At 44.0% G+C, this 11230-nt stretch overlaps 1 protein-coding gene across 1 annotated transcript; it reads left to right on the forward strand.

Moving 5' to 3' along the window:
• Positions 1–3727: 3727 nt before the first annotated feature.
• IL5 (interleukin 5) lies at positions 3728–5622 on the forward strand. Its single transcript, XM_012657616.1, has 4 exons — positions 3728–4022; positions 4234–4266; positions 5299–5427; positions 5530–5622. Exons 1-4 carry the CDS (start codon positions 3885–3887, stop codon positions 5620–5622), a joined length of 393 nt encoding a protein of 130 aa, XP_012513070.1. The 5' UTR covers positions 3728–3884.
• Positions 5623–11230: the final 5608 nt, after the last annotated feature.

Genomic DNA, 11230 nt, shown 5'->3' on the forward strand with positions numbered 1-11230 from the left:
ATCTTTTTAATATTAATAATAATGGTAAAAACAATCATGAACTTTTTTCAACTTGCAGTGTCATTTTTAATAAACTTTTTATTTTAAATAATTTTAGCTTTACAAGAATACTACAAAGAGTCCTGACGCACCTTGCGCCCGGTTTCGTGTTGTTAACATCGCTGCGGTACATTCGTCACAACTAAGGAACCAACGTTGGTACATTATTAGACTCCAGGTTTTTTTCAAATTTCCTTACTTTTATTCACACCTATTGCCTTTTTTCTGTTCCTGGATCTCATCCAAGATGCCACATCACATTTAGTCACTGTGTCGCTTAGAGGCCTCTGGGCTGTGACGATGTCTCAGACTCTTGTTTTTCATCAGCTTAACAGTTTAAGGAGTGCAGTTCAGGCACTGTGTCCCTCCCTTTGGGTGTGTGCAGTGTCTTCCTCACAGTTAGATGGAGGTTATGGGTTCAGGGGAGGAAGATGACAGGGGCAAAGTGCCATTCTTATTACATCATATCGAAGGTACATGCAGTTAACAGGACAGTCATTGTTGACCCCAGCTGCCTAGCTGGGGTGGTGTTCATCGGGTTTCTCCACTGTAAAGTTACTCCTGTTATTCTTCCCTTTTCATATTGTTCTCTTTTAAAAGAAGTTACTCTGTGAATTCCACATCTAAGGAAAGGGGGATCATGCTTCCCCTCCTAGGGTGAAGTATCTACATATATTATTTGGAATTCTTTTGCAGAAGAGATTAAAACCATTAACTTTTGTTTGGAGTTTTACATGAATAAAGCTCTTTCGAATACATTATTTTAAAACCCCTACTCTGAGAAAATTTGCAGTCAGGTTGGAGTGATCAGACTTATAAAGGAAAAGCTAACGACTATGACAACTTTATAAGAAATATAATTTTGTACACTCATATTCAGAGCAGCGTTTTCACAATAGCCAAAAGATGGAAGAAACCTAAGTGTCCATCAACAGATGAATGGATAACTAACACACGGTATATGCCTGCAGTGAAATATTATTCAATCTCAAACAGGAAGGAAATTCTGACACATGCTACAACATGGATAAACCTTAAGGACAGACATTATGCAAAGTGAAATGAGCCAATAGCTACAGTAGTCAAATTCATAAAGACAGGGCCGGGCATGGTGGCTCATACCTGTAATCCTAGCACTTTGGGAGGCTGAGGCCAGAGAATTGGTTGAAGCCAGGAGTTGAAGACCAGCCTGCACAACTTAGCAAGACCCCATCTCTACAAAAAATATTAGCCAGGCATGGTGGTACATACCTGTTAGTCCCAGCTACTTGGGAGACTGAGGCAGGAGGATTGCTTGAGCCCAGAAGTTGGAGGATGCAGTGAGCTATGATGATGCTACTCTAGCCTGGGCAACAGAGTGAGACCTGTCTCAAAAAAAAAAAATTCATGAAGACAAAGTAGAAAGGTAGTTGGAAGGTGCTGGGAGGAGGGGGGGATTGAGAGCTGTGTAGAATGGGCACAGAGTTTCAGTTTTGCAAAATGAAAAGAGTTCTGGTGATTTGCTGCACAACATTATGAATGTACTCAACACTGAACTGTACACTCAAAAATGGTTAGGGTAGTGACTTTTATGTTATGCGTATTTTACCACAATTAAAAATTTAAAAAAATACAATTTTGATTAAGAAGTATTTTTTATAACTAGCCCTCTAATAGGAACCTGCAGTCACGTTGTAGAAGAAAAGCTGCAAAGTGGTGCGGTGTACAGTTGCCAAAGTCTGCAAATAATAATGGTCAGGACTGCAGACTTCCTTGGGAAACCGGATGATCTGGCAACATAAGCCCAAGGGTGTCCCATGCCAACAATCAGCTGGAGCCGAGTGGCAGCCGCCACCTTGAGACGGGTCACGCATGCTGTGGTTTGCCAGGGCTCCCGCCACCTTGGTTGTGTTACACCTTGCTCATTTATTACTCCAATAAAAATAGCGAGTGGTTGGTGAGTTTTCTCCTGCTTAGGGACGTGGTATCTCACCTAGATCGCCTGTGCAGGGCTAGGATGGAATTTAAACACTCATAACTTTGTGTATTTAAGGTACTAAAATAACAAGTTATTTGGCAATTCCTCCGAAACCTTCATCTAAGCCCGCTCTTCCTCAGTGTAGACGAAAGGCCACAAGGGTGGACCAGAGAGAACTCTCACATACCATCTGGGCAGAGGAGGCTCCTGCCAGAACTCAGCTTCCGTTCTGAGAGCACCATTTTAGGGGGACCGTGATCCAAGCCTATCGTGATTCCTGCCTTACTCCTAATAGAGTCACTAACGTGAGCCACTGTCTCTCTGGCAGTCTCAAGGAAAACGCTTCTCAAGTGCTCGAATCAGACACCTCTAACCGAGAGCCCAGAACTTCAGCACAAACAAAACCAGACATGATACCAGGCTGCCAACGAAGTCCTACACTTTTATCCTACCAGTGCAGAGCTGGGATGCCACGTGTTTGTAAAGATGTGTCTGCCTCCAGCTGCCTCTGCTTCCCACACAGAACTGCGTCCCGCTTTGTAAGCGTGCTGAGTGACAATTTGTGTTTGGTACCATCTCTCCTAGGTGCTCAAGATGGTCCTAAAGCCAGGCTTCCAGAGTGGCAACACAGGCACTTTGGGGGCCTCACTGGCACCCTCCATTAAAAACAACAGCCTGCACCTCCCTCGTGTGTGCTCGGGCCAGAGAAGAAGAAAGGGTGTGGTCTGGAAGGGGGCCTCATTTGCTCCCTTCTGGGATCACAGGTCTGATCCCAAGGAACGAAGGCTGATTCCCCTAATTACATATACTCATACGTGGTCCTCCTGAGGTGGGAAAGGACACCTCCACCCTGTGGGACATAAAGGAGTGGCCATGCCCGTGTGTTGTCTCTGTGACAGATTTTTATTGGCTGACCTCCCAGCACCTGTGTGGCCCCGTACTCCGCAGCTGTGCTGTTGAGGTGGGATGAGGTCCACCTCTAGCTCCATGGAGAGCCAGTCGGTATATCCCACATCCTGGCAACAGTTCAAGGGTGGACACTTGTCAGAAAGAGACTAAATTCTAGGGCTTTTGACTGAACAATCAGAAAAACACAACTTGCTTTTTCCCGCTGCTCATGACCAGAATACATAGAGATCCAGGAAATCTGACATTATCTTGGGACCTCAGTGGCAGAGCTGTCCAGGAATGAAGTTGAGGAAAAGTTACCGAAGCAAGCAAAATGTAAAGAACCTCCATTTCTGGACTGTTTGGTTATACAAGCCAATAAATTCCCCGTTTATCTTCAACCACTTTGGGTTAGGTTTTTGGTCACTGGCAACAGAAAAGATCCTAATAAAGACCCTACTGAACACAATTTGGCCCTGCTAAGTTAGTCCCTGTTTCAATCCCTGTCTTCCTACCAGTCTCTCCAGTTTCATTCAAGCAGATCCATCCAGCTGCAGCCATGGTAGAACTTAGTCAATCAGAAAAAACATTCCCAATATTTATGTATTTTAGCATAAAATTCGGTTTAGTGGTTTACATTATACCTCTCCTTTTTACACACATCTTTTAAGGGGAAACTCAATCTTCTGATTTTAAGAAATGCAAATGTAGGGCGATGCTGTATCAACCCAAAGATTTTCTTTTGTAATAGAAAATGTTTTTGAAGGGGGGAAAATAGGGATTTTTATTATTAAAAGATAAAGGCAAATTTATTTTTTTTTAAGATACAAAGCATTGGAAACATTTGGTTTCACGATATGCCATTATTAGGCATTCTCTATCTGATTGTTAGAAATTATTCATTTCCTCAAAGAGAGAGAATAAATAGGGTGGGGATGCAATCTCGTACTGTGCACTTTCTTTGCCAAAGGCCAACGCTGAACATTTCGGCGCCGTGAGGATGCTTCTGCACGTGAGCTTGCTGGCTCTCGGAGCCGCCTGCGTCTGTGCCGTTCCCACAGACAGTCCCATGAGCACAGTGGTGAAGGAGACCCTGACGCTGCTCTCCGCTCACCGAACTCTGCTGACAGGCAACGAGGTGATTTTCATTTTCATTCCTACAGTCTTTAAAATGCACAGGTGACCGTTTGTGATGGTTCGTTTACTGTGTATAAAGATCTGTTAGAAATAATAAAATTCTGAGTGTGTTAGTAATACACAGGTGATAACCACATTACTAGCAAGCATTGTATTAAAAGTTATGAATGCTAGAGTGCTTTAAAGATGATGGTATTTCTTTTCCTTTTCAGAGCCTGAGGATTCCTGTTCCTGTACATAAAAATGTAAGTTAAATTATGATTCAATAAAATGACCATGTGCATAAGTAAATTTCATATTTTAAGCTGTAAGTCATGAGTTGTCATTGGAACTACCTAATTTTCTGTATTGTGTTTTCCTTGGGGTGGATGTGAAGGTATGTACTTAGAAATATTAGAAATGACTTTTTAACAAGTGGAATCCATTAAGCAAGTGGATCTTGCCCTCTGGTGATGTCGTCGGTTCTCCATCCCAAAGAGCCTCATGTCAGGGATTCTTTCCGGAGAGAATCCCACACTGGGTGAGAGGTGCCTCCTAGTCTTCGTTTATTTCTGACTATCTTCGGCCTTCCTCACTCTGATGTCTCTCTGAAAGTATTAGCAACTTAGAGTTATATTTTTAGAATCATGATCGGTAGACGTTAAAATATTCAACAAATGCCCTATAGTAATAATATCCACATATTTAAGTGATATGACTATATAATGGCATTGTATACATTTGGAATATGTCCTGGTCATATTAAAATGTAAAACACATAATTTCATTAGTCTACATAGAACAAAATTACCAGCTGTAACCGTAAAAGGAAACACTGATGTGAGTTCAATGAATAATGTCATAGCATTACACTTCCTAACACTTTATTTCTGGGTAAGCAGTTAATTTATATCACTTATAAAACTCCTCGGTAATTTTATAAAAGTTATCTGCTTTTTGAAATTTTTAAAATGTTTAAAATTTTTGAAAATTTTTTCTCAGTATGAGGTGGTGTCCCACCTGGAAAAGGAACAAACAAAAAGCTCTTTGGAGAAAGGAACTCACGTAAACACCACAAAACAAAGTCTAGCTTTTTAGACTAAAAATTTTTTTCTAATTTATTTCTAATTGACAAATTTAAAAATGTATATATGGATCACGTACAACATGACATTTTAAAATACATATACATTGTGGAATAACTGATAGACCAAATTTTTATACCTTGTTTTGATTATTTACATTTTAAAAAGCTTTAAAAATTGATATTTTGCATTTTAAAACTCTTCCTCATTTAGCACCAACTTTGTACTGAAGAAATCTTTCAGGGTCTAGACACACTGAAGAATCAAACTGGACAAGAGAACGGTGTGGAAAAACTATTCCAAAACTTGTCCTTAATTAAAAAATATATTGACCTCCAAAAAGTAAGTTGCAAACATTCAGTGGAAACTATGTTGGTCTGGCTGTGCCTATTTCTACAGGAATTGACTGTTTCCTACAATACCCACTGTCATTTCTGTTCACAGAAAAAGTGTGGAGAAGAAAGACGGAGAGTAAAGCAATTCCTAGACTACCTGCAAGAGTTTCTCGGTGTGATCAACACTGAGTGGACAACATAAAGTTGAGACTAAACTGGCTTATTATAGCCAAAGATTTTGGAAGAGGAGAAGAACATTTCATTGCAACGACAATGAGAACCAATGAAGGGTGGGGCCTTGATTTTCAGTGTATCTGAACTTCAGAGGCAAAGTGAATATGTCAGGCACACTGCTACTTTACCACCTCAAACAAGCAGAAAGCATAAAATATTTGAGATATATTTTCGGTATCAGAATCATTGAAGTATTTTCCTCCAGCTTGCTCCAGGCAAAATTGATGTATACTTTTATCTTATTTAACTTAACATTCTGTAAAATGTCTGTTAACTTAATATTATTTATGCAATGGTTAAGAAGGTGGTATATTAATATTTATTTCGTGTTATGTCATGTTCCAATAAAAAGAAACAATAGACTACTCTATTGTTCAATTTGCCGCTGGCCTCTGTCTCAACACTTGAAGTCAGCACAGTGCGTGTGAGCACATGCTGAGGTTTGGAGGGGTGTCTGAGCTCCTGCTGGCTGAGCATCCGCTTCTCTCCGGAGAAGTCCCAGGGTTGCAAGGCACACCCAGGGCGGAAGTGATCTAGCAGAACTGAATGGGGATGTGGGGAGCAGGGACACGGGCAGGAGCTGAACCTGGTTTCCTCTTCATAGTATACCCAGAGCCTAGGATGGTGCGGGGTAAAGGCAGAAAATAAATGAATGGGCTGGGCGCAGTGGCTCACACCTGTAATCCCAGCACTCTGGGAGGCCCAGGAGGGAGGATCGCTCAAGGTCAGGAGTTCAAGACTAGCCTGAGCAAGAGCGAGACCCCGTCTCTACTAAAAAAAAAAATAGAAAGAAATTAGCTGGACAACTGAAAATATATAGAAAAAATTAGCCAGGCATGGTGGTGCTCACCTGTAGTCCCAGGTACCCGGGAGGCTGAGGCAGGAGGATCGCTTGAGCCCAGGAGTTTGAGGTAGCTGTGAGCTAGGCTGACGCCACGGCACTCTAGCCCGGGGCAACAGAGTGAGACGACTCTGTCTAAAATAAAACAAAAATAAATGGGCTTTCCAGGACTGGCTGTAGAATTAAAACGAGTTGTAAGGCTTCCCCTGGGAGGAGAACAGTGCAGGTACCTGTAACTAGGTTTCTTCCCAGTCTATGAGAGGAATTTGGCAAACCAATCCCACTGCCAGTTCAGGGAGGGAGTCAGAAACCCTCTCTGCAGAGGCCAGCCAGACTGGGGCTGGGCCAGGGCCCATGGCCAGAGGGAGCTCTTCCTCCCCCATCTGACATCGCAGCGCAAGAGGAGCGGAGAAGTGCTGGTGGGCCGTCCTGTTAGAAAGGCTGGGTCCTAGCGGGCCCACTGCCCTGTATTCCCAGGGGCAGAGCAGCGCCAGGCAGAACAACACTCTACTCTGCCTGCTTACGACTACCAGTCGCATCGCCGGAGATTCTTCTGTTTGAGAAAACTTCTCAAGGATCCAGAAAATACTTTTAAAACTGAGACAGACCTGGAGGAGAGACCCAGCAACAATATTCAGCTATGCCATTAATTCTTTCATCGTTTCATTCAACAAGTATTTATGGTCACAGGCCCTATTCTGGGCGTGGGATACAGCTGTGGCCCGCGCGGGAGGTGCTCAGAGACCAGTGCCATTGCCCCGGCATTACCTGGGCAGTCTATGGCTTGCAGCCGTTGTTGGGCTCAACTGCTGCGTGAAGCGATTGCTCCTATGCTTCTGAGCGTGGAGTGGCCCAGAGCAGGCAGACACAGATTCCCAGGCAGGAAAGTGCAAGTCCTTTTGTGAACAAAGGCATGTTTTCCTTCCAGCACACACCCAGGCGTGGTGGCCAGGACCCCACCGTGGCACAGGCCCCCAACTTGCGCACATACGGAGCCCCGGGAGCAGCGGCTGAGCAGTGAGGGAGGAAGACGGGTGAGCGCGGCACCGCCAGGCTGACTGCTCTAGCAACCAACAGGAAACAGGAAACTCAACTTGCAGAAAGACTGACTCTCGACTTCATTCAATTCGGCAGTTGAGTACCGAGCTCCGGCACGTTCCAGGACTATTTTAGGGACTAGGGTTCATCAGTGAATAGAACAGATAAAATTTCTTGTCCTGTAGACTTACATGCTTTCTTCAGAAAGCTTGTTTTCCCACTTCTTTATCAGGATCCAACATAGTTAATGTGGATTTCAGACTGGAATATCACATCTGAAGCCCCACTAATGAACCCTCACCCATCTGCCAGGCCCCGGAGAAACTAAAAGCAATTTGGGCCGTTTGCAACTAACCGAAATGGAACTTCTCAGAGGTTCCAAGGCCTTTTAAGGCAGAAACCCTGGTTCTCCAGCTGACTCTACTGTCCCTGCAGAAACAGGCATCCTGCTGCCCTGACCGGAGGGAGGAGGCTCCTGCCAAGCCACGTGGACAGCCCGACCACCCGGGCTCCAGAACGCAGGGCGTCGGGGTGGGGCCGGGCAGGCTCCAGTTTAGGAGGAATGCTTTCACGAGTCTTGCCTTCCTCTTAAAAGTTTATCCCAACAGCAGAGAGTCTATTTTCACTTCGTGTGAGTGATGCCCCTATTGGGCCCAGTGGGAGGAGCCGGCGGGGGCTGTGGGGCTTGTTTTTGGAGGCACACAGAGGAACCTTCCCAGGGAACACTCAACACAACGCGTCCAAAACGAAGTCGTTCTCTGCCAGCCACCCTCATGCCACGAAACCTGCTGCTGCTCACCCCCGTCCTTTTCCCTGCTTCCTTTGAGGTTTCTTCCTTTGGCTAACATGCTATGAGCACCTCCCCATCACCTTTCTGGACGACCCCCTGACTTTTACCCTCCGTGTCCCGCCTCCCACCCACACTTGGCCTCTGCGATGTCTCTGATGCCCCCGTCTCCGCTGCTCGGCTCAGCCCCCACCTCTGCCTGGACGCAGCGGCCGCCAGCTCCTGCAGGCTCTCCCCACACTGCGAGTCAGGCTGTCGACACACACACGTCCACACGGCCGCATGTGCAGACACCTCCGACGCTGCCGCCTGCCAGGCTCCTTCACAGGCCGTGTGAGGGCTGCCCGCGCCCCCCAGCGCGCAGAGACAGAGACGCAGGCATCACCCGCTTAGCACCACTGGCGAGAAACATTGACCGGGAGCCACATTCCTGCTGTTTTCAATGGGAAAATCACATTTGCATTACGGCTCGACCCAAAATCCCCAACCCATTTCTTAAAGCATAAAACACAGTAAAATGCCTAGATATGAGCAACAAACACATTCGGATGTAAAACATTTTGTAATTGTATTCGCTTATTTAATTGGGGTAAAATAGGCTGTACAATGTTTAGGACAGCACTTCCTGATCACTCAACAGTTCACACGGCTGTTGCTTGGTTTGTGTGACGTGCCGCGTCCCCCTGAGTCGACGTTCAGAGCCTTCCTGATTGTCTTCCGAGAACTCTGATTCGCTACCAATTGTATTTGGAATAAACCTGACGATTTTTTTCCATTGACTCCCCTCATCGCTTTGTTAAAAAATGTGTTATATTTGGAGTATATTAATATAACATTTTATAAATATATAAATTATATAAATATTGGTGGGAAAACATCGTGCTGAGAGACACATCCTGTGAAGAAACATTCTATATGGAAAACATTAATTGGGAAGATGTCCTATGGGAAATGCTAAAGTCAAGTGCAGAAGCCAAAAAATTTCCCTGTGACTAGCTACCTCTGAGCAGAGAAATCAGTGCTCAGAGCCTGGAAATGGCCCCACTTCCTTCCTTCCTCTCAGCACAGCGCAAGATTTGTTTCTAGACAGAACAAGCCAAAAGACCAGCCCCTTGCAACCATGCACCAGAGTTACAGCAACCAGAGTGGGAGGAAACGGCTCGAGCCCCTCTGAACTTTGAACAAACACTGGGATGGAACTCATCTACCTTGGCCGCTTTCCCATGGGGAAGATTCCGTCCCTCACCACTATTGATCGTACCTTCCAAGAGCAAATTTCCCCAAGTCCAATCCAGTCTTGCTCAGCTGGAAAACTTCTGAGAGCTGAGTATGCCATTGTTCTGTTCAAAAATGTTTCCTGGATCCCCAGTACATACAGGAAAAATCCACAGGAGACAGGGAAGCTAAAATGAGAACATCTAATGTGTATCTAATCAGATTTCTAGAAAGAGAGAGCAAAGGAAACAGAGAAGAGGATAAATAGTAGAATAAATAAAAAGAAACCCACACCCAGATACATCGTAATAAAAACCTAGAATGCTAAAAAAAAAAAAAAAAAAAAGAAAGAAACTAAAAAAATCTTAAGAGCAGCCGAAGAGAAAAGACAGATTGCCTAGAAAGAAAAGACAATTAGACTGAGAGCTGATTTCTCAATAGCAAAAAAAAAAAAAAAAAAAAAGGAAGTTAAGAGAGCAAAATGCTACTTTCAAAATGCTGAGAAAAAAACTATTAACCTAGCATTCTATGATCGTGAAAATTAACTTTACAAATAAGGCATGAAAACTACCTTTATAAATAAGGATGAACTAAAAATAGTTTTAAAAAGAAACTTTAGGCCTGGCACAGTGGCTCATATTTGTAATCCTAGCACTTTGGGAGGCTGAGGGGGGAGGATCACTTGAGGCCAGGAGTTCAAGACCAGCCTGGGCAACACAGTGAGAAGCTATCTCTACAAAAATTAGCCGGGCATGGTGGCGCATGCCTGTAGTCCCAGCTACTCAGGAGGTTGAGGCAGGAGGATCGCTTGAGCCCAGGACTTTGAGGTTGCAGTGAGCTGTGATGATGCCACTGCACTCTAGCCCAGGCAACAGAGAAAGACCCTGTCTCAAAATAAATAAATAAAATTTAAAAAGCTTTATTTTTTAGAGCAGTTTTAGGTTCACAGCAAAATTGAGCAGAAAGTAGAATTCCCATATACCTCCTGACCGTCCCCACACAGACTCGCCCTCTATCAACGTCCCCCACCATATGTTACAATTGACAAACCTACACTGACCCTTCCTTATCACCCAAAGTCCTTAGTTCACACTAGGGTTCACTCTTGGTGTTGCATTCTATGGGTTCTGACAAGCGTGTAACATGTATCCACCATCATATAACAGTATCACACAGAAGAGTTTCACTGCCCTAAAAGTCCTCTGGGCTCCATCTAGCCATCCTGTCTTCCCCCCATCCCCTAGCAACCACTGATTTATTGTTACTTTCTCTACAGTTTTGTCTTTTCCAGAATGTCCTATGGTTGGAATCATACAGTATGTATCCTTTTCATATTGGCTTCTTCCATTTCGTGACATACATTTAAGATTCCTCCATGTCTTTTCATGGCTTAATAGTTCGTTTCTTTTTAGTTCTGAATAATATTCCATTGTCTGGGTGGATAACAGTTTATTCATTCACCTATTGAGGGCATCTTGGTTGCTTCCAGGTTTTGGCAATTATAAATAAAGCTGCTATAAACAGTTATGTGCAGGTTTTTGTATAGATATAAGTTTTCAACTTATTTGGATAAATACCAAGGAGCACCACTGTTGGATCACGTGGTAAGAGTATGTTTAGTTTTATAAGAAAAGGCCACACTGTTTTCCAACGTGACTATATGTACCGTTTTGCTCCTCCATCAGCAATGGACGA

The sequence above is a fragment of the Propithecus coquereli genome, unplaced genomic scaffold (assembly GCF_000956105.1).
Source record: "Propithecus coquereli isolate 6110/MARCELLA unplaced genomic scaffold, Pcoq_1.0 Scaffold553, whole genome shotgun sequence".
Classification (NCBI taxonomy): Eukaryota; Metazoa; Chordata; class Mammalia; order Primates; family Indriidae; genus Propithecus; species Propithecus coquereli.